We start from the raw sequence: 22759 nt of genomic DNA, 5'->3' as shown, positions 1-22759 counted from the left end.
TGCAGTGGGGTGAGATGGTGCCACCACACTCCAGCCTGGGCAACAGAGCCAGAACCTGTCTCAAAAACAAAACGAGAAAAGAGTGTCCCCAGACACAAGGCTGTGGGTCACACCTGTCAGGACTGCTGTGGTGGCTCACGGTGTCCTGTCCCTCCTTCCCACCGGGGAATGACCGTGGCTGTGGGCACATCCCCTGTCCATCTGGGCCTGCCCGTGGGAGCTGGACACTGCCCTCCCCAGCAGCCGGAAGTCCTGAAGGAGCCATATGTGACCCTCGAGACCAGACCGGCCCCGCCACGGCAGCCCACGGAATCCTTACAACGTCACAGCCAACGTGGGTCACAAGGCTAGGTGAATAACCACGGGGAGCCCACAGTCAGCCTGCACATCACAGATGCAGGGAAACGGGTCACTTTCACTTTCAGAAAACAAAGTCTGCACCACAGTGTACCTGGGGAAAGATAACCTAATTAGAATTCACACGCCCCTGGGACTTGGAGCCAAAAATTCGGGTTCCCCTGCAATCTCTTACCTGCCTTTGTCCTATTTTCTGGCAGGAAATACAGAGGGCAGACAGGTCTTGGCCCACAGCCGGCCACAGCCCTTTACCCCAGGATGTGAATCGGTCAGCCACACGGCCTAGCAGTCTCCTCCCAGGCCCTCAGCTGTGGCCATGGCAGCCAGGCAGGCCAACCCGAGGACAGGCGCCATGGGCAGCATCCCGGGAGAGGACGAGGCCTTGACCACAGGCTGCCGGACGTCTCCGGCGTCCCCCTTCATCCTCAGAGGCACAGGGCCCAACGCGGGGGCCCTCTTCTAGATTCTACCAGTCTTTTTTGTTTCGTTTATAGACAGTCCCCGACTTAATGATTCTTGGACTTTTCCATGGTACTAAAGCAACGGGCAAGCAGCAGAAACTGGGCTCTGGGTCCCACGCAACCTCCCTGCATTTCACTTTCAGCACGGTATTCAATACCTTGCCTGAGACGCCTGACACTATCATAAAACAAGCTCTGGAGAGATGGTTTCCCACCTGTAGGCTAACGGGAGTGTCCTGAGCACGTTTGAGGGAGGCTGGGCTGAGCCGGGGTGCCTGGCAGGCAAGCTACCAGGAAGTGCATTTTGGTTTTTTTTTTTTGAGATGAAATTTCGATCTTGTTGCCCAGGCTGGAGTGCAGTGGCATGATCTCGGCTTATGGCAACCTCCAACCTCCTGGGTTCAAGCAATTCTGCTGCCTCAGCCTCCCGAGTAGCTGGGATTACAGGCGTCAGCCACCACACCCGGCTAATTTTGTATTTTTAGTGGACACGGGGTTTCTCCATGTTGGTCAGGCTGGTCTCGAACTCCCAACCTCAGGTGATCCACCTGCCTCAGCCTCCCAAAGTGCTGGGATTACAGGCGTGAGCCACCGTGCCCAGAAATTTTTTTTTTTTTTTGAGATGAAGTTTCACTCTTGTCGCCCAGGCTGGAGTGCAGTGGTGCCATCTCAGCTCACTGCATCCTCCACCTCCTGGGTTCAAGCGATTCTCTTGCCTCAGCCTCGCAAGTAGTTGGGACCACAGGCATGCATCACTACCGTGCCCGGCTAATTTTGTACTTTTAATAGAGATGGGGTTTCACTATATTAGCCAGGCTGGTTTTGAACTCCTGACCTCAGGTGATCTGCCCGCCTCGGCCTCTGAAAGTGCTAGGATTACAGGCATGAGCCACTGTGCCCCGCCTGCATTTTGGACTTAACGATATTTTCAACTTACAACAGGTTTGTCAGGCTGCACCCCCATCGTAAGTCGAGTAGACCCTGTGCTTTCTACCGGTGCCTGCTAATCTAGGGAGTTTTCAAAATGCAATTTAAAAAAAATAATGATTATCTAGGATACATGATTAAGTTACAGGAAATTTGAAAAACGGAGGAAAGGATTTAAAAATACCATCTTTCTCCTTTTGTGACAGGGAGGCTCATTAGCATGTCAGCGCACTCCCCGGCACGTGCTCCCGAGTGTTAGGCGTTCTGTCACACAGTTTGTAACTGTGTCTTTTTAAATTAGACATCTTATTTTTATTGTCAAATTTAGACATTTATAAGACTGCTTCTTCCTAAAAAAAGAAAACGAGTAACTTATTTACTTGAAGTCAGGACGACTGGGGATAATTTATGCACAAAATTGCATACCTCCAGCCCTGGCAGCCGCTGTGCCGCCTTCTGTGCCTACAGCTCTGCCATTTCTAGAATGTCATATAAATGGAATCGCGCAGACTGTGGCTTTTCTCGTCTGGCTTGCGCTTGGCATAATGCTTCCGAGATCCACCCATGGTGCAAGATGAGCGGTGTGTTCCTCTTTATTGTCGAATAGTATTCCCTCACACGGATATACCAGATGCATTTATTTATCCACCCACCAACCAATGGACGTTCGGGTTTTACCGTTGGAAGACCGTGAAGAAAGCTGCTGTGCCTGTTCCGTACAGATCCTTGTACCCGTTTCTCCCGGGTAAATACGGGCGCATCCCATTTCAATGTGCTTCTCTTTGTCGCACTGCACGGAAATTGCCTTTTTCACAAATTGAAGTTTGATGGCAGCTCTGTGTGGACCAGTCCATCCGCCCTGCTTTTCCAGCAGTGCGTGTTCACGTCGTGTCCCTGCACCGCGTTCTGGTAGTTCTCGTCGTATTTCAAACTGTTTCTTTCTGTGACGGTGATCTGTGATCAGTGACCTTTGATGTTAACTATTGTAATTGTGTTTCCACAAGCCACAGACTGCCCCCACGTAGGACGGCAGACTTAATCAATGCGTGTCGTGTGTGTTCTGACTTCCCCACCGGCCGGTGTTCTTCCGTCTCCCTCCCTCTGCTTGGGTCTCCCTATTCTCTGACCTAACGCAACAATATTGAAGTTAGGTCTGCAATGGCCTCTGAGTGCTCAAGCGAAAGGAGGAATCTCATGCCTCTCAATTTATTTATTTATTTTTGAGACACTCTGTCACCCAGCGGGGAGTGCAGTGGCACCATCTCAGCTCACTGCAACCTCTGCCTCCTGGGTTCAAGCGATTCTCCTGCCTCAGCCTCCCGAGTAGCTGGGATTACAGGCACCTGCCACCACGCCCAGCTTATTTTTGTATTTTAGTAGAGACAGGATTTCACCATGTTGGTCAGGCTGGTCTCAAACTCCTGACCTCAAATGATTCGCCCGCCCCGGCCTCCAAAAGTGCTGGAATTACAGGTGTGAGCCACCACTCCCAGCTGCCTCTCACTTTAAATCAAAAGTTACAAATGATTAAGCTTCGTAAGGAAGGCACGTCAAAAGCTGAGAAGCCCAACGCTACGCCTCTTGCGCCAAGGATCAGCCAAGCTGTGAACGCAAAGGGAAAGTTTTTGAAGGAAATTTAAAGTGCTGCTCTAATGAACACACAAAAGGAAGTGAAGCCGCCTAATTGCCAAATGGAGAAAGTTCCGGTGCTGTGGAGAGGAGATGGAGCCTTCCGCAGCACTCCCTCAAGCCAAAGCCTCATCCAAGGCCCTGACTCCCTCCCATTCTACAGAGGCCCAGTGAGGAACAGACTGCAGAAAAAAAGGCTGAAGCTACCAGAGGTTGGTCCATGAGGCGTAAGGAAAGAGGCCATCCCCGTGACGTAAAAGTGCAAGGTGAAGCGGCAGGTGCCGGTGGAGAAGCTGCAGGCTCTGCGGAAGACCCGGCTGAGCTCGCTGGGGAAGGTGGCCGCTCAGCAACAGACTTCCAGTGTAGATGCAGCAGCCTTGTACCGGAAGAAGATGCCATCTAAGATTTTCTTTTTTTTTTTTTTTTTAGATAGAGTCTCGCTCTGTCACCCAGGCTGGAGTGCAATGGCGTGATCTCCCCTCACTGCAAACTCCACCTCCCAGGCTCAAGCAATTCTCCTGCCTCAGCCTCCCAAATAGCTGAGATAACAGGCGCCCGCCACCACGCCCAGCTAATTTTTTGTGTTTTTAGTAGAAACAGGGTTTCACCCTGTTGGCCAGGCTGGTCTCAGACTCCTGACCTCAAGTGACCCACCTGCCTCTGCCTCCCAAAGTGCTGGAATTACAGGCGTGAGCCACCGCGCCCAGCTAGATTTTCATAGCTAACGAGGAAAACTCAATGCTTCCCTTCAAGGCTTCAAAGCACAGGCTGACTCTCTTATTATGGGCTAACACAGCTGGTGACTTAAAGTTGAAGCCAATGCTCATTTGCCATTCTGAAAATCCTAGCGCCTTAACAATTTTGCTAAATTTACTCTGCCTGTGGCTCTGGAAATGGAACAAGGCTGGGCGTGGTGTCTCACACCTGTAATCCCAGCACTTTGAGAGGCCGAAGCAGGCAGATCACCTGTGGTCGGGAGTCCGAGACCAACCTGACCAACGTGGAGAAACCTCGTCTCTACTAAAAATACAAAATGAGCTGGGCATGGTGGCGCATGCCTGTAATCCCAGCTACTCAGGAAGCTGAGGCAGGAGAATCGCTTGAACCTGGGAGCAGAGGTTGCAGTGAGATGAGATCGCGCTGTTGCACCCCAGCCTGGGCAACAAGAGCAAAACTCCATCTCAAAAAAAAAAAAAGATTATTGCTTATTGAAAATGCACCTGGTGAGCATGGTGGCTCAAGTAATCCCAGCACCTTGGGAGGCTGAGGTGAGAGAATTGCTTGAGGTCAGGAGTTCTAGACCAGCCTGGGCAACATAGCAAGATCCTGTCTCTAAAACCAAAAAAGAAAAAAGAAAGAAAATGTACCTGGTCACCCAAGGGTTTTGACAGAGCTGGAGCTGTACAAGGAGATGAATGTTGTTTTCACACCTGTAACACAGCCTGTATTCTGCAACCTATGGATTGAGGAGTAATTTCAACCTTCAAGTCTGACTATTTCAGTAATGCCTTCTGAAAGCTGTAGCTGTCATAGATAGCGATTGCTCTGTTGGATCTGGGCAAAGTAAATTGAAAACCTTCTGGAACAAAGTCACCATTCTAGATAACATTAAGGATATTTATGATTCCTGGGAGGAGGTCAAAATATTACTTTTTGGGTTTTTTTGAGATGGAGTCTTGCTCTGTTGCCCAAGCTGGAGTGCAGTGGTGCGATCTTGGTTCACTGCGGCCTCAACCTCCCAGATTCCAGTAATTCTCTTGCCTCAGACTTCTGACTAGCTGGGATTACAGGTGCCCATAACCACACCTGGCTAATTTTTTTTCGTATTTTTAGTAGAGACAGGGTTTCAACCCTGCTGGCCAGGCTGGTCTTGAACTCCTAACCTCAAATGAGCCCCTCGCCTCGGCCTCCCAGAGTGCTGGGATTACAGGTGTGAGCCACTGTGCCCAGCCCAAAATATTACTTTTTTTTGTTTGTTTGAGACACAGTTTCCCTCTTGTTGCCCAGGCTGGAGGGCAGTGGTGTGATCTCGACTCACTGCAAACTCCACCTCCCAGGTTCAAGCGATTCTCCTGCCTCAGCCTCCTGAGTAGCTGGGATTACAGGAACCCATCACTATGCAGCTAATTTTTGTATTTTTAGTAGAAACAGGGTTTCACCATGTTGGCCAGGATGGTCTCGATCTCTTGACCTCGTGATCCAACTGCCTCAGCCTCCCAAAGTGCTGGGATTACAGGCAGAGGCCACCATGCCTGGCTCTTTGTACAGTGTCTTTTGAAGGGCAAACGTTTTAAATTTTTGTGAAGTCCAATGTATTAAATTTTTTCTTTCCTTGTTCACGCTTTTTATGTTTTTCTCTGAGAAATCTCTAAGGGTCACAACAATTTTCTCCCAAAGTTTTCCAGGTCTTACCTTTGGGCATCTGATCATTTCAAGTTCACTTTTGTTGTGGCGTGAGTGGGTCCAGGTGCAGGTTTTGCGTGTCTCTCTAGTTACCCCAGAACGCCTTGTTGAGAAGACTGTCCTTTCCCTATTGAAATCCTATGACACCTTTGTCAAAGATCAGCTGATCGCGTGTGTGTGTGTGTCTGTGTGTGTGTCTGTGTCTGTGTGTGTGTCTGTGTGTGTGTGCATGTGTCTGTGTGTGGGTGTGTGTGTGTCTGTGTGTGTGCATGTGTGTGCGTGTGTGTCTGTGTGTCTGTGTGTGTGTCTGTCTGTGTGTGCGTGTGTGTCTCTGTGTGTGTGTCTGTGTGTGCGTGTGTCTGTGTGTGTGTCTGTGTGTGTGTGTGTCTGTGTGCGTGTGTCTGTGTGTGTGTCTGTGTGCGTGTGTCTGTGTGTGTGTCTGTGTGTGCATGTGTCTGTGTGTGTGTGTGTGTGTCTGTGTCTGTGTGTGCGTGTGTCTGTTTCTGGACTCTTTATTCTGTTCCATTAATCTTTTTGTCATTCTTTCACCAATACCACATTGTCTTGCTAACTAGAGCTTTATAGAAAAATCTTAAAATCAGATAGTCTGAGTCTTTGATGTTGTTCTACAAAATTATTTTGGCTACTCTAGGTCCTTTAGATCTCCATGTAAATTTTAGAAGTTGCTTGTCTGTTTCTGGGGAAGAAATGCCTTCTGAGATGTGACTGAAATTACCGTGAGTCCACAGATCAGTTTGAGGAGAATTGAGGCCTTAATATTATTAAATCTTCTGCTTTGTGGACATGGCAAACCTCTCCAGTTCCCGTTTGGTTTGGTTTGTTTTGTTTTTAGTTAGAGTCACGCTCTATCACCTGGGCTGGAGTGCAGCAGCTCAATCTCGGCTCACTGCAACCTCCGTCTCCTGGGTTCAAGTGATTCTTATGCCTCAGTCTCCCAAGTAGCTTCGACCGCAGGCACATGCCACCACGCCCGGCTGATTTTTTTTTTTTTTCAGTAGAGACGGGGTTTTGCCATGTTGGCCAGGCTTCCTTTCTCTATGGATAGCGTCTTATCCTTTGAATAAGTTTTTATTTGAATATTCAAGAAGTACTTCCATATTTATCTATCCCCAGTCTTTCAATTCTCTTTCCCAAGCAACCTGTTACTGTTTCATAAATGTCTTTCCACATAGATTTCGTGCACACATAGCATCATTCTCAGGTGCTTATCTCTCCACTTGAAAATCGCCAGCGGCAGGTTAGTGTGCCCACTCTGCACCTTGGTTTTTCTTGTGTCTTAGTTACTCCATGTCAGAATACACAGAAGTCACCTTTGTTCCTTTCAGTTCTCTCCAGACTGTGTTCTAAGTGATGCCCATGCCGTAATTCAATCATCCTCATCAACCTGCAGTGAGGCCCTTTCCTGGTTTTTGTCTGTTTCTGATCTCATCAGTGAATCCATAAATATCCACACACACTGAAAACAGATACCGGATGTCTGGGCATGCCTGTAATTCCTGCACTTTGGGAAGCTGAGGCTGGTGGATCACTTGAGGTCAGGAGTTTGAGACCACCCTGGCCAAGAGAGCAAAACCCTGTCTCTACTAAAAACACAAAAAAGAATTAGATGGGCGTGGCGGTGCATGCCTGTGCTCCTAGCTACTGGGGAGGCTGAGGCATGAGAATCGCTTAAACCCAGGAGGCAGAGGTTGTAGTGAGCTGAGATTGCACCACCGCACTCCAGCCTGGGTGACAGAGCCAGACTCTCAAAAAAAAAAGATTGGCTAGATGGCTGGGTGCAGTGGCTCACACCTAGAATCCCAGTACTTTGGGAGGCCAAGGCAGGTGGATCACTTGAGGTCAGGAGTGTGAGACCAGCCTGGCCAACATGGCAAAACCCCATCACTACGAAAAATACAAAAACTAGCTGTGCGTGGTGGCGCACACCTCAAATCCCAGCTACTTGGGTGACTGAGGCTGCAGTGAGCCAAGATCTTACCACTGCACTCCAGCCTGGGTGACAGAGTGAGACACTGTCTCAAAAAAAAAAGAGAGAGGGAGAGAGAGAGAAAGCAATGTTTAAAGTACAGCAGAACATCTCAAAATAAAACAAAACCGTGCCTCACACACAAACAAAAATTCAAATCCTCATGCTGAGGTAGGAGAATTGCTTGAACCCAGGAGGCAGGGGTTGCAGTGAGCCAAGATGGTGCCACTGCACTCCAACAAATACGGGATTTGAATCTGTATTTTAGATCTGATTATCTGATATCTGTATTTTAGAGCCTGATGTTAGTGAGAGCTTGATGTTAATTACCGGTACCTCATCTCGGCCTGCTGAGGGGAAGGACAATAGAATTTGAAGTGGGTCCCCTGGTGCTCCCCCAGCCAGGCCGTTTCCTGCAGACCTTGGGCTAGTGGTTAAATGTTCTAAGTCTCAGTGGCCACATCTGTAAAGCTGGAATATTTCCTTTCTAAGATTATTGTCAGGATTAAGGAAGATGGGCAGATGAAAACCCCCAGCCCAATGTCTGAGCCATGTGTGACTTCCCTTCCCCCCGTAATCATAGTATAAAAGAGTTGTCAACTTGGACTTTTGATGAGTAACAGTTGTATTGATCTATTGAAAAATGATTGTCAAGATTTGACTGTTGGGTAGAAAAATACAGGGACTGAGAAGGAACGAGGCCCAGTATTCGACAGCGCGTCATAGTGGCTACAGTTAACGGTAAGTCCGTGTGTTTTTGAATAGCTAGAGAAGATTTGGACTGTTCTCAACACAAAGAAGGATAATGTTTGACGTGATAGTTGCCCAGTTCCCCAGATTGGAGCGTGACATGCTGTTTGCTTGTATCAAAATATCACACGTACCTCTCAAATACGTGCCAATCTATAAACATTTTAAATAGAAAAAGGTTTTAAAGATTTGGCTACTGGCCGGGCGCGGTGGCTCAAGCCTGTAATCCCAGCACTTTGGGAGGCCGAGGCGGGTGGATCACGAGGTCAAGAGATCAAGACCATCCTGGTCAACATGGTGAAACCCCGTCTCTACTAAAAATACAAAAATTAGCTGGGCACGGTGGCGCGTGCCTGTAATCCCAGCTACTCAGGAGGCTGAGGCAGGAGAATTGCCTGAACCCAGGAGGCGGAGGTTGCGGTGAGCCGAGATCGCGCCATTGCACTCCAGCCTGGGTAACAAGAGCGAAACTCCGTCTCAAAAAAAAAAAAAAAAAAAAGATTTGGCTACTATTGAAAGAGTCGGTTTCCTGCTGGATAGTGGCTCATGCCTGTAAACCCAGCACTTTGGGAGGCCGAGGCAGGCCTCAGGAGCTGGAGACCAGCCTGGGCAACATGGTGACACCTCATCTCTACAAAAAAAGTTTAAAAATTAGCCAGGTGCAGTGGCCCAGCCACTCCAGAGGCTGAGGCATGAGAATTGCTTGAACCCAGGAGGCGGAGATTGCAGTAATCTGAGATCGCACCACTACACTCCAGTCTGGGTTACAGAGTGAGACTCTGTCTCAAAAAAAAAAAAAAAAGTTGCCTTCCTAATTCATTTCTCTGTGCATTGAGTTCTACTTGGTGAGCTTCCCCGTGTGGGACACAGCTCTGTGCATCCGTTCTCTGACGCCTCACACGTAACTGACTCTGTCCCCTACATTTCTGCAGAGAATGCCAGCATCAAGCCAAGTCCATCGACAGTGAGATTGAGGGCTATAAGAAATCAATCATGAAGGAGGAAGAGAAGAACGAGAAGCTGGCAAGCATCCTGAACCGGACAGAGACAGAAGCCAGCCTCCTGCAGAAGCTCGTCACCCAGTGCCTGACCAAGCAGGTAGCCCTGCAGAGCGAGTTCAACACCTACAGGCTGGCCCTGCAGGACACAGAGGACGCCCTCGGCCAGGACCAGCTGGTGAGGCCGGGCCCACCCCGCAGGTCACGCCTGGCCCGCAGCACTGCCTCTACAGGGACACCCACTCTGTGGCTCCTCCTCCCCAGGAACAAATGATCCTCACTGACAAGCTGAAGGCCATCCGCCAAGCCATCCAGGATGAGCTGGAGCTCAGGAGGAAGACGGACGCCGCCATCCGGGAGAAACTGCAGGAACACGTGACCTCCGACAAGCTCACCAAATACTTCAACCAGCTCATCCTGAAGCTGCAGAAGGAGAAGACCAACATGGTAGGCCCCCACCCGAGGGAGGGGCTGCGCCAAGCCCCCTCCAGCCTGGGCACGTGGGGGCAAAGGCGTCCTGGGGGCAGAGGGGGCAGAGTCAATGTGAGCAGAGGGCCCTCGTGTGTCCCCTCCTTTCCATGGTGTTCTGGTTGTAACGGTGATACATTTTTACTGTAGAAAACCGAGAAATAGGTGGGGCGTGGTAGCTCATGCTTGTAATCCCAGCATTTTGGGAGGCCAAAGCGGGTGGATTACCTGAGGTCAGGAGTTCGAGACCATCCTGGCCAACATGTATTTCGTATTCTCTACTAAAAATACAAAAAATTAGCCGAGTGTGGTGGCACATGCCTGTAATCCCAGCTACTCGGGAGGCTGAGGCAGGACAATCGCTTGAACCTAGGAGGTGGAGGTTGCAGTGAGCCGAGACCACTCCATTGCACTTCAGCCTGGGTAACAGAGCGAGACTCTGTCTCAAAAAAAAAAAAAAAAAGAAAGAAAAGAAAAAGCCTAGAAATATAGAAAGGCCTAAGAAGAAAACGAGACAGTTCTAGTGAGACGGCTCCAGGCCCACCATCCACAGACAACTTTTTTTTTTAATTTGGTAAATTTCCTTCTGGAAATTTTTAATACAGAAACACATTTGCACCCAACCACAAACACACATGTAGTCATTCTCACACAGGCAAACACATTCGCACACATGAACATGCTTGCAATTACACATCTACCACGCACACACACGCAAACACAAACTCAAACATGCAAACACACAAACATACACTGAAACTCCAACAAACACACACACGCACACATACACAAGTACATACCTTAAGCAACACTGGACTCATGGCAAATCAGTTCTCAGGCCCATTTTCTTTCTATTATTTATTTATTTTATTTTTTTGCGATAGGGTCTCACTTTGTCGCCCAGGCTGGAGTGCTGTGGCTCGATCACAGCTCACTGCAGTCTCAAAGCTCCTGGGTTCAAGTGGCCCTGCCACCTTGGCCTCCCGAAGCCCTGGGATTCTGGGCCTGAGCCACGGTGCCCAGCCCCCAGGCCCGTCTGCATCCATTTGTAATTAATTTTACTGAACTAGGGCACAGAGGGAATGGGAGTCAGTGAATCTTTGCTACTTGTATAGTTTTGCATTTTGCTGTCTTGACCATATTCAGCATAACATTTCCTCATGCCAACAAATACTCTTCAAAAACCTAAATTTTCATTCTGCATAATATCTTATCCTACAAATGTGCTTATTTTGTTTACTAAATCTCGTTAGGCACTTTGGGCTGTTTCTAATTTTTGTTTTATCTTATTTTATTTTGTTTTTTTAAATGTATTTATTTTTGGACCGGGCACGGTGGCTCACGCCTGTAATCCCACCACTTTGGGAGGCTGAGGCGGGTGGATCACGAGGTCAAGAGATCGAGACCATCCCGCTCAACGTGGTGAAACCCCGTCTCTACTAAAAATACAAAAAATTAGCGGGTATGGTGGTGCGTGCCTGTAATCCCAGCTACTCAGGAGGCTGAGGTAGAAGAATCGCCTGAACCCGGGAGGCAGAGGTTGCGGTGAGCTGAGATCGCGCCATTGCACTCCAGCCGGGGTGACAAGAGCGAAACTCCATCTCAAATAAATAAATAAATTAATTAATTAATTAAATTTATTTATTTTTGAGACAGAGTTTCACTGTTGTCACCCAGGCTGGAGTGCAATGGTGCGATCTTGGCTCACCGCAACCTCTGCCTCCCGGGTTCAGGCGATTCTCCTGCCTCAGCCTCCTGAGTAGCTGGGACTACAGGCGCCCACCACCACACTGGCTAATTTTTCGTATTTTTAGTAAAGACGGGGTTTCACCATGTTGGCCAGGCTAGTCTCAAACTCCTGACCTCAAGTGATCCACCCGCCTGAGCCTCCCAAAGTGCTGGGATTACAGGCGTGAGCCACTGCCTGGCCAGCCACCCCTGAAGGCTGAGTTCCCTGGGGGGCCGTGGAGTGTGACTTCGATGTCCACGGCAGGGTACCGACCCCCGATTGTGAGCTCACTCGCTTCCCCTGGGATCTTGCTTTATCCCTTATCGCTGTGGTCGGGGTGGAGGGGACCTGTGTCCTTAGAAAAACAATTCCTTCCTTGATGGTTTTTTCCTTGCCTCGGGCAGGCCCCTTTGGAGGACCCCCAGAGGCTGCCACAGGCTGCGGCATGTCCAGGGCAATCCCAGCCGCGGGGCCTGCCCGTGGGTCCCCATTTGAGTCGCAGAGGAGGGTGACAGATTCCAGACTCCAAGCTTTTTTGCAGTGCTCGTTTTGCCCTCCTGAGGGGTGGGAGAGGAGCGGGCCAGGCAGAGCTGAAGGGCGTGGCGGGTGTGAAGTAGCCTGTGCAGCCTGCTGCTACACAGCCAAGTCCAGTTCCCAGGTGCCTGGCCCCCAGACCCCCAGGCCCCCAGACCCCCAGGGCCCCAGCCGAGCCCCTTCTGGGCAGCCGAATAGGTCATACGCGTACTGCTGCCAGTGTCCAGAAGAGGGCAGCAAAGAGTCTTGGACCCATTAAGACAATTTTCCAACAGATGCCAGTCCAGCTCTTGAAAAGGGTACCTCCACATTTTTTAAGTGCTCAAAACCCCATGGACTGATAGAAGGTGGAATGGGAGGCATGTCCAGCTCTTGAAAAAGGTGCCCCTATTTTTTTAACTGGTTAAAGCCCCATGGCTGATAGAAGGTGGGGTGGGAGGGCATGTGCAGCTCTTGAAAAGGGTACCCCCGTTTTTTTTAACTGCTCAAAGTCCCATGGGCTGATAGAAGGTGGGGTCGGGGGCGTATCTGGGAAGAGGAGCAAAGTGTGGATGGACGGACCACCCATAAGGAGCTGGGGTCACCATGGGGTTCAAGCAGTTAATCCAGGGCTGGTGCAGATGCCTGTGGGGAGCCCACGGTGGGCTCACAGGGACCACAAACAGCCAGGAGTGGGGCAGGGGAGGCAGGCCTGGCTGTGCAGGGCAGCTGGGGAGGGGGAGGCAGGGAGCCCTTGTGGGGCTCAGATCTCAGGGCGGCCTTGGTAAAGGAGGAGGCTGCAGGCTGACATTGCCATGCAACTCCAGATGCTGGGAGCTTCCGTTCCAGATGGGCAGGGTCTGGGTGCCACAACCTGGGGACGTTAGGTCTCCTGAGAAGTCGCCCGTGGTGCCGGTGAGAGACATGGAGCCCTCAGCAGGGGCAGGAGGAGAGGCTCAGATGGCCCTGAGGAGGCCGGGGTAGGCAGCAGCCATGGTCTGAGAGAGCCGAGGCCTTGAGTGGCAGGAGCTGACGGGCAGGGGTGGTCAGGGCAGACACACAGCCTGAGACCACCTGTCAGAGCCACGCCCTGGGGAAGAGGACCTTGTCCCAGTGGGGACAGCATCTCCCTGCTCCCAGAACGGCTCTGGCCACACCACTGCAGCTGTGGGTGCCTCTGCCTCACTCCCGATTCTCACAAACGGCCCCTCGATAAACCCCCGGTTGCTAGACGGGATCTGAAGGAATCTTTCTAATGCCGCCAAAGAGCCCACAGAGGAGGCCAGCACGGGCTGCTCGACCCGCAGGACAGCAGGAGGGGTTGGAGCTCACGGAGGAACCAGTGTCTAACAGTTGCTTCTTGCTGCATAAACTGTGCTACAAATGTAACAGAGTATAGCACAGCCATTAAAACCTACAGGACGCAGAACCATAAGACACAAGTCATCAGATTAAAAAGCAGGCTAGCACCCAGTGCTAGGGTGTAGGGTGTGATCTATTTTTGGTTTGGAGAGTAACATAGGAAGGACTGGAAGGAAAGATGGATTCCAGGTGGGAATGGTAGCTATGTCGTGTCAGAATTGCAGGTGATCGAATGTGTTCTCCTCTGTCCTGGCCTGCATTTTCACATTCCCTCACAATGCGTGCTACTATTTGTTCTCACAGACTAATACACTTATTAAACTTATTAATACCCTTGATGAAGGGAAGAGGTGGAATTGACTCACAGTTCCACATGGCTGGGGAGGCCTCAGGAAACTTACGATCATGGCAGGAGGGGAAGCAGGCACCGTCTTCACAAGGCGACAGGAGAGAGTGTGTGAAGGAGGAACTGTGAAACACACAAAACCACTAACTCACGATCACGTAAGAACTCACTATCGCGAGAACAGCATGGAGGTAACGGCCCCCATGATCCAGTCGCCTCCCACAGGGGCCCTCCCTTGACACGTGGGATTGTGGGGATACAGTTCAAGATGAGAGGTGGGTGGGGCCGCAGCCAAACCATATCAATAAGAAACGCTAATACCATGATCTCTCTTTTCTGTAAAAAGCCAACATCTAGGTTCTAACAGGTAGGTCCCTGGCTGGGTCCTCAAGACGGCAGGAAGCCCAACCTACTGCTCTCGTGACTGTGCGTTTGGAATTTCTCCAGAGGACCGACCCGACCGTCAGGGAACGGTGGACCAGCAAACTCGTCCCGGGCCTCTTGCGGGGGAGCCAATATTCACAGGTGTTTCCTTTCACAAATGCAGATGACACATCTTTCCAAAATCGACGGCGACATTGCCCAGACCACGCTGGACATCACCCGCAGCAGCAGCAGGCTGGACGCGCACCGGAAGACGCTGCTGGAGCTGGACCAGGAGGTGAAGAAGGTCAACGAGCTCATCACCAACAGCCAGAGCGAGATCTCCCGGCGCACGATCCTGATTGAGAGGAAGCAAGGGCTCATCAACGTCCTCAACAAGCAGCTGGAGCGGATGGTCTCCAAGCTGGGGGTGAGGTCCCAGGCAGGGAGACGCGGTCCCCGGCTGACTGTCGTGCCCGGCAGGGCAGAAACCCCTCAGGGCCGCCCACGGTCAGACAGGAACTCACAGAGGGTGCAGAACAGCCTCTTTCCCTACCCGCCTTACAGACAAAGCAGCACGTGTGCCAAGCGCTCTAAGTCACATTTTTCTGTACAGGGCCAGAGACTAAAGATTTCAGGTTTACTCTGGCAGTGACACGGCTCTGCCTCCATAGCGAGAAGGACTGTGGGCAAAACCTAAAGGACGGGCATGGCTGTGTCCAATCAGATGTTACTCAAGGCCACCGACGTCTGAATTCCAAATCATTTTCACCCGGCACAAAATATTCTGCTGCTCTAAGAGAAGTGGCCGAATGCATTTGAGGCCTGATGCCCTGTACGTCATTGGGTCCCTGTAACCTCAGGACCCACCACAGGCCTCAAGACACAGAATAGGGCCAGGCGCAGTGGCTCACTCCTGTAATCCCAGCACTTTGGGAGGCCAAGGTGGGAGGATTGCTTGAGCCCAGGATTTTGAGACCAGCCTGGGCAACATAGGGAGACCTCATTGCTACAAAAGAAATTTTAAAATTAGCTGGATGTGGTGACACCCACCTGAAGTCCCAGCTACTCAGGAGGCTGAGGTGGGAGGATCACTTGAGCCCCGAAGGTCAAGGCTACAGTGAGTTGTGATCACCCTGCTGCACTCCAGGATGAACAGCAGTGAGACTCTGTCTACAAAAAATTTTTAAAAATCCCATCCGGAGTAGGATGAGCATCTGGGCGTGAGCTCTTAGCTGGGCCCCAAACAGTGGAGAGCTCCTGCTTTTGCTCTGAAAGCCACAAAACGGAATGGATGCTAAGGGAGTGAAGTCCTAAGCCCTGCCGTCTCTGCTATTAAGAGGCGGCTTGCGGCCAGGCATGGTGGCGGTGGCTCACGCCTGTAATCCCAGCACTTTGGGAGGCCTAGGCTGGCGGATTACAAGGTCAGGAGTTTGAGACCAGCCTGGCCAATATGGTGAAACCCTGTCTGTACTAAAAATACAAAAATTAGTTGGACATGGTGGTGCGCGCCTATAGTCCCAGCTACTTAGGAGGCTGAGGCAGAAGGATCACTTGAACCCAGGAGGTGAAGGTTGCAGTGAGCCAAGATTGTGCCATTGCACTCCAGCCTGGGTGACAGAGTGAGACTCTGTCTCAAAAAAAAAAAAAAAAAAAAATGGCGACTCTCAAAGCCGCTTTGGGTTCCTGAGGCCCCACCCACCCCGTGGGTGCACCAACTGTGGGGAGGCTGGAGGGGGCTGCAGAGCCCCTTGGCCATGTTTCTACAGTGGGGTCTGTGGCATGAGGCACTGCTGAGAGCTAACGTGAGCCCCTCAGAGTAAATGCCCCTCAGCCGTCGTAGAGCTTCATGACCTCGGGCCCAGGCCCTCTGCCACCCACCCACAAAGAAGACCTCTGAGCCTAAGAACACTAATTTTGCTTTTTTTTTTTGAGACAGAGTCTCGCTCTTTCACCAGGCACCAGGCTGGAGTGCAATGGCGCAATCTCAGCTCTCTGGCTCACTGCCACCTCCACCTCCCAGCCTCAAGCAATTCGCCTGCCTCAGCCTTCCAAGTAGCTGGGACTAACAGTCGTGTGCCACCATGCCCAGCTAATTTTTGTATTTTAGTAGAGACAGGGGTTGTTTCACTGTGTTGGTCAGGATGGTCTCGATCTATTGACCTCGTGATCCGCCCGCCTCGGCCTCCCATAGTGCTGGGATTACAGGCCTGAGCCACCGCGCCCGGCCTGATTTTGCTTTTTGATGACTATCCCGCCTAGGGGGAAGAAGTGGGACCCCTGGAGCTGGAAATCAAAAGGCTGAGCAAGCTGATCGAGGAACACAACGCCAAGGCTGTCCAGGCCCAGGTGACCTGGCTGCGCCTGCAGCAGGAGATGGTCAAGGTGACGCGGGAGCGCGAGGAGCAGCTGGCCTCCCTGGACACGTCCAAAAAGGAGCTGCACGTCATGGAGCAGAAGAAATTACGAGTAGAAAGTAAGAGCCACCGCGCCCGCCCAGCCCTGCTGGGATGCTCAGACAAGCTCGGGGCGGGGGCGGCTCCCGGGGGCGGGGCACTCAGTGCGGGCATCGCGGGATTTCCACACAGCCGGAAAAGCAAATGAGCAGCGGGCATGCTCCCCTTATTCTGTAAATGTGAACCACTGCCTGTCCAGCTGCCCAGTTCGCAGTCACGGCGGGAGGGTTGAGAAATCTCACGAAATGCCTCCAAGCTCACAGACGCCAGAGCTCTCCTCGAGAGAGGAGCATGGAAGGTTATCATCCCTGCCAAGCCAGGGCGCCCAGGTGGAAACAGGCTCGGGAAGAGCCAGGGTCCTGCCAGGCGGGCTCCTCGTGCTCTAGCGAGGTGCTGTCCCTGCGTCACCTCCAGCTGGGCTTCAAAAACTGTTCCACAGGGCTCCCTGACCCTTCTGAGGCCCAAAGGGCTGCCTAAGTGCCAGGGTACCTGGAATAAGGGAGGCGGGCATCCAGCCTGGACCACTCTCCACACACATGGCCACATGCCGAGACATCCGGGTCCCTCCTGGTCTTGGGTCGGGGATCCATGCTGGTCAGGCCTGCAGCGAGGCCCCCACGGGAAATGCTGCCCGACACGTGTGTGCCCTTCTCGGAGGTCCTGCTGCCTCTCGCCCTGCCCATGGGTTGCCCACACCCGTCTGTTGGCGAGTAGCAGATCCCGAAAGACCCGGTGGAGCTGTCGGCTGAATATCAGCATCCCAAGGCGAGAGCTGCCGAAATGCCAGGCTGTGAGATGGGGGAGATCACCCATGGAGAGGGCAGATGCCCTGGGGCAGTCAGCGCGAACCGTGGGGAGAGCAGGAGGAGCTGGAGACATCCTGGGGGAGTGGCCAGTGGGTGAACCAGCTGTGGCCTCTCCTATCCTTTGCCCATCTTGACATCAAGAGTAGCTGTTGTGAACGGGCACGGTGGCTGACGCCTGTAATCCAGCACTTTGGGAGGCTGAGGTGGGCGGATCAGGTCAGGAGATCGAGACCATTCTGGTCAACATGGTGAAACCCTGTCTCTTCAAAAAAAAAAGAAAATCCCTGATGGTCTAGTGGTTAATGGAAAAAAGAAAAAAAAGAATAGCTGTTGTTTTCTGCCCCTACCCCTGAGCCTGGCTGGGGCGGGGCAAGGGTCTAAGGGCCCCCCACCCCAGAGACTCACGGTGTCTGAGTGCCAGCCAGGTCCCCATGGCCCACAGATCCATCCCGCCCATGCCTGCTGACCGTCCCACACGTGGGTCCTCTCAGTTCCCTCGGAGGACCAGGTTTGGGGAGCTTAGCAGTGAAGAAGAGACCCCCTCTTCTCCTCTCCTCTGGCCTGCAGGAGTGAGCTTCAGGCAGGAGCGCCAGGAAGGACAAAGGGAAGGGGATGAAGGGAGCTACATACAGGGAGAGACAAACCCCGGCTCGCCCCTCGGCCGCTGCTGCGTGCAGGCGAGGACCCGGACCCTCCCCGGGGTCTCTCCCCAAGTCTCTGTTCTCCGCCGCAGGCAGGATCGAGCAGGAGAAGAAGGAGCAGAAGGAGATTGAGCGCCACACGAAGGACCTGAACAACGACCTGAAGAAGCTCAACGTGCTGATGAATAAAAGCCGGTGCGACTCGGAGGAGCTGCAGCAGAACAACCGAGTGACGGAGAATGAGCTCGTGCGCTCGCTGAAGGTCAGGCGGAGTCCACGCCGTCCTGGGGCGTGGGACGACGGCGGGCGGGTGCGCTCGTGGGCACGTCCTTGAGGTGGGTGTTTTGCACCGGGACGGGACGTAACACCCACACCCGTTGGAGAGGCTTGTGGGGGGATGAGAAATCCAGCCCGCAGCCCTGCCCTCGGTGCTGGGACTTGGAGGGCACCAGTCCCGGCGCCCACAACCCCATGGCCCTCCCCGCAGCTGTCCCCCTCCCCCATGCAGGCCTCTGAGAGGGAGATCCTCGAGATGCAGGACAAGCTGAACCGGCTCAGTGAGGAGAAGGCGACCCTCCTGAATCAACTGGTGGAAGCAGAGTGAGTCCCAGGCTCCCGCCACATGTGGTCATGAAGGTCACTGCGCCTGCAGAGCTCTGTCCATTCAGACCTCGTGGGAGGCGGGTGTGGCGGCGCAGGGCGGCTCAGGGCGGCTCACACCCTCACACCCATATCCCAGCGCTGTGGTGCTTTGAAGTTCTTTTTATCTTTTTCCTTTTTTTTTCTTTTTCTTTTTTTTTTTAGACAGTCTTGCTCTGTTGCCCAGGGTGGAGTGCAGTGGCACAATCTCAGCTCACTGCAACCTCTGCCTCCCAGGTTCAAGTGATTCTTATGCCTCAACCTCTCAAGTACCTTGACTGGGGCGAGGCAGGGGTCTAAAGGATTACAGCTAAAGTTGAGTAGCTGGGATTATAGGCACCCACCACTATGTCCAGCTAATTTTTGTATTTTTATTAGAGACAGGGTTTCACCATATTGGCCAAGCTGGTCTCGAACTCCTGACCTCAGGTGATCCGCCCACCTCGGCCTCCCAAAGTGCTGAGATTACAGGCATGAGCCGCCACAGCCAGCAATCCCAGTGCCTTGGGATGCCAAGGCAGGAGAATTCTTTGAGGCCAGGAGTTCAAGACAAGACTGGGCAACACAGTGAGGCACCATATCTACAAAAAATATTTTAAATTGGCCGGGCATGGTGGTGCACGCCTGTAGTCCCAGCTACTAGGGAGGCTGAGGTGGGAGGATCACTTGAGTCCAGGAGGTCAAGGCTGCAGTGAGCTATGATTACACCCTGCACTCCAGCCTGGGTGACAGAGCGAGACCCTGTCTCTAAAGAAGACCACCTGGGCATGGGTCTAGAACCCACCCCAGTGGATCCCAGATTCCCCGCAGAGCTCTGTCTACCAACCTAGGCAGCAGCTCTTGAGCCAGACGAATTACTGCTGGAAATTGAATGGCTTTCTTTGCAATGACGTTTTTAAAGATCCATTCTTTTTATGGGGTCTGATTATTAAAGTAACACACACCCAGCTCTAACCATTTTAAACTATTAAGCTATATTGCGTGCAAAGTAGCCAGAGAAAATTGCATATAATTCCAACGCTCTTCACTTCCCAGAAAACCAGTGTGTAGATGTATTCCTGTCTCGTTCTGCTCTGCCTTTTATGCCAATGGGTTGCTTCAGAAGGTCCCGGTTGAAGCAGTTAAGAGTATTCGTGGCCGTCTGCCTCACGCTCTGTTGCAGCTGCTTGGCTCTGCCACTGCAGCTCGAGAGCCTTGCAAAGTCTTGTGAGCTCACCGAAGCGTCAGAAGAAAACCCCTGATTTCTTACCCTGCCTCTCCTACCTCTAAAGACACCAGATTATGCTTTGGGAGAAAAAAATCCAACTGGCCAAAGAGATGCGCTCCTCCGTGGATTCCGAGATCGGCCAGCCGGAGATCCAGGCCATGAAGGGCGAGATCCACAGGATGAAGGTGAGGGGAGGAGAGCGCGTGGCCAGGCCCGGTGGGTGCCCCTCCCTGGGCTCCAGAGCCCTGGCCACGCCAAGCCCTCGCTCCCCCGGGGCTCCTGCAGGAACCACACCGGCCACATTGGCGGGTGGCAAGGGGTGAGATTCCCGGGGAGCGATCCGCTCCGGCACAGTGAGCTGCGCTCCAGCCGAGCGCTGGCAAAGCGCGCGTCCCCTTTGACCCTCCTTTCACGGCACTCTTGTTCTTACCAGGCAGAAATATTACAGAACAACACAGGACACACACAAGCATTCGTGTCATTTCACAAAACACGGTTTTATTCCTGCTCCATGAATCACAGAACTCTGGTTCTTTTTGTTTGTTGGTTTGGATTTTTTTTTTTTTTTTTTGAGATGGAGTCTCACTCTGTCACCCAGGCTGGAGTGCAGTGGTGCAATCTCGGCTCACTGCCTCCTGGGTTCAATCTCTGCCTCCTGGGTTCAAGCGATTCTCCTGCCTCAGCCTCCCGAGTATCTGTGATTACAGGCACGCACCAGCACACTCAGCTATTTTTTTTTGTATTTTTAGTAAAGAAAGGGTTTCACCATGTTGGTCAGGAGGGTCTCAATCTCCTGACCTGCTGATCCACCCGCCTCTGCCTCCCAAAGTGCTGGGATTACAGGCGTGAGCCGCCGTGCCCAGCCCACACTCTGGTATTTTTAAGTGCTGGTTGTGACCCTCAAACTTCATGACTAATGTATCCCACTGTGAAACAGAGTCTCACACAACACAGAGGGCTCGGAGAGCACCCCCAACTCCTCCCTCACAGCCGTGCTTTTTCTCCATGGTCACAGTTAGATTTCATTGCCTTTAAAAGGCGGGTAATTAAATTGCAAGTGATCATCAAGCCAAAGGCTCGGGGCCTTAAGGATAAACATAAGAACAGTTCATAAAATAAACGGGCCTCACTTTCACAATGCCATTCTAAATACAAATTCCTCTGCTGAGTTATTTTTCAGATCAAGTGCATACGCTAATGAGATGTTGTTTTTAAAAATACCAAATTTAATTGACTTTTCACATTACAGAAGCCACGTGCGTTTGCTGGAGCAAGCCACACTCTGCCCCACTCTAACCCACAGACAGGGGCAAAGAGAAGGTCCAGGCTGTTCCCCCCGTCCCTTCCTCCCCGGCTCCCTCTCCTCAGCCAGGGTGACGGTGTCAGCCGCTGCAAGGATAAGGCCTCTCACCTTCTCGGCTCCCACACAAATGCACAGTCAGGGCTTGCCTTGTACCCTACCCCACATGGATACTAACCCATTCTTGAACAGTTACAATGTATGCTATGGATATTTCACAGTTCATTGATATGTTCCCAGGTTGATGAAAATTCGGGTTGTTTCCAGTTTTTTGCTGATGTTATTCTTTTGTCCTAGACACAGTGTGTGTTAGGGTTCTCCAAAGAGACAGAACCAGTAGGATACACACACACATCCAGAGAGAGGGAGAGAGAGAGAGAGATTTATTATGAGACTCAGCTCATATGATTCTGGGGGCCGAGAAGTCCTAGGACCAGCCGTCTAATCTGCAGACTCAGGAGAGCCCATGATTCGGTCGAGTCCAAGGCCTGAAAGGAGGCAACGGTGTCATCCCAGGCCAGGGTCCCCGCTGCCGCCTTCTTCCATCTTTTTGTTCTACTCAGGCCCTCAACAGATTGGATGATGCTGGAAATAGATGCTCGGTGCCGCAAAGAAAATCAGCACTGAGACAAAGGATCTTTCAGCAACGCAATTTTTACTTCCTGGGCTGCAGGAAGGTTACTCCTGGTAGCCATCATGCCACGAGAGTACAGAGAACAAAGGAAAACACACGACTTTATCCCTTACGCATTTGGGGTCGTCCTCACTGCTGTGTCTGATCTCCATTGGCTAGAGCCAGACCTCACGATCTGAACTAAAACTCAATTGGCTAACAACTTAAAACTTTTCTAAACAGGTAAAAGGAGTGGAGAGCTAGGACGTGCCTGTGAGCACGTCCGGCACAAAGATCTTGGTTAAAGTACAAGGACATAGGATGTACTACGTGCCTGTAAGCATGGCAGGTCTAACAGCTACATGGGATAGGGCTTCACAAAGTTATTAGCACACTTATTCTTTAACAAGAAAGAAAAGTTTAAAAAGAAACTTTTCTACTTCCCACAGATGATGTCACCCACCCTGGCGAGAGGCATCTTTACTCTGTCCACTGGTTCAAACGCCAGTCACTTCCAGAGACAACGCACAGACCCACTCAAAACAGAAATCATGTTTTCCCAGCTATCCAGGCCTCCTTAGCCCAGTCAGGCTAGCACATGAAATCAGCCATCGCACAGCGTTAGTCACATTCTTCCTCACTGGTTCTTTATTTTTTCCTTCACCTTCTAGACTAGCTTCCCAAAAGTGAGATTCCTGGGTCAAATAGTGTGTAAATTCGACTGTAGCAACCTGACAGATGACTTGTGTAAAAAGCACGTGACAGCAGCCACATCCCTGCCTTCTCCTCAGTTCTGGTGTTATT

The 22759-nt window shown here is 51.7% G+C and overlaps 2 protein-coding genes across 2 annotated transcripts in view; one reads left to right on the top strand and one right to left on the bottom strand.

The window, feature by feature from the left end:
- CCDC40 (coiled-coil domain 40 molecular ruler complex subunit) overlaps positions 1 to 22759 on the top strand; it is a 62812-nt gene that overhangs the window by 28039 nt on the left and 12014 nt on the right. The window contains exons 11-17 of the mRNA XM_064369183.1: positions 9447 to 9690; positions 9777 to 9959; positions 14478 to 14723; positions 16556 to 16769; positions 18289 to 18458; positions 18705 to 18796; positions 20107 to 20227. Of these exons, the coding sequence (XP_064225253.1) occupies positions 9447 to 9690; positions 9777 to 9959; positions 14478 to 14723; positions 16556 to 16769; positions 18289 to 18458; positions 18705 to 18796; positions 20107 to 20227 (1270 nt within the window). The remainder of the gene's footprint in view (positions 1 to 9446; positions 9691 to 9776; positions 9960 to 14477; positions 14724 to 16555; positions 16770 to 18288; positions 18459 to 18704; positions 18797 to 20106; positions 20228 to 22759) is intronic.
- On the bottom strand, positions 15172 to 16052 carry LOC135271646 (putative uncharacterized protein encoded by LINC00269). The gene is made up of 2 exons (XM_064369167.1): positions 15834 to 16052; positions 15172 to 15291 (listed from the first exon to the last, which is right to left on the bottom strand). Exons 1-2 carry the CDS (start codon positions 16050 to 16052, stop codon positions 15172 to 15174), a joined length of 339 nt encoding a protein of 112 aa, XP_064225237.1.

The sequence above is a fragment of the Aotus nancymaae genome, unplaced genomic scaffold, assembly GCF_030222135.1.
Source record: "Aotus nancymaae isolate 86718 unplaced genomic scaffold, 86718_ANA_hifiasm-v0.15.2.pri h1tg000089l, whole genome shotgun sequence".
Taxonomy (NCBI): Eukaryota; Metazoa; Chordata; class Mammalia; order Primates; family Aotidae; genus Aotus; species Aotus nancymaae.
Note: the sequence above shows the minus strand (reverse complement) of the source record. Positions and strands in the feature narration are given on the sequence as shown.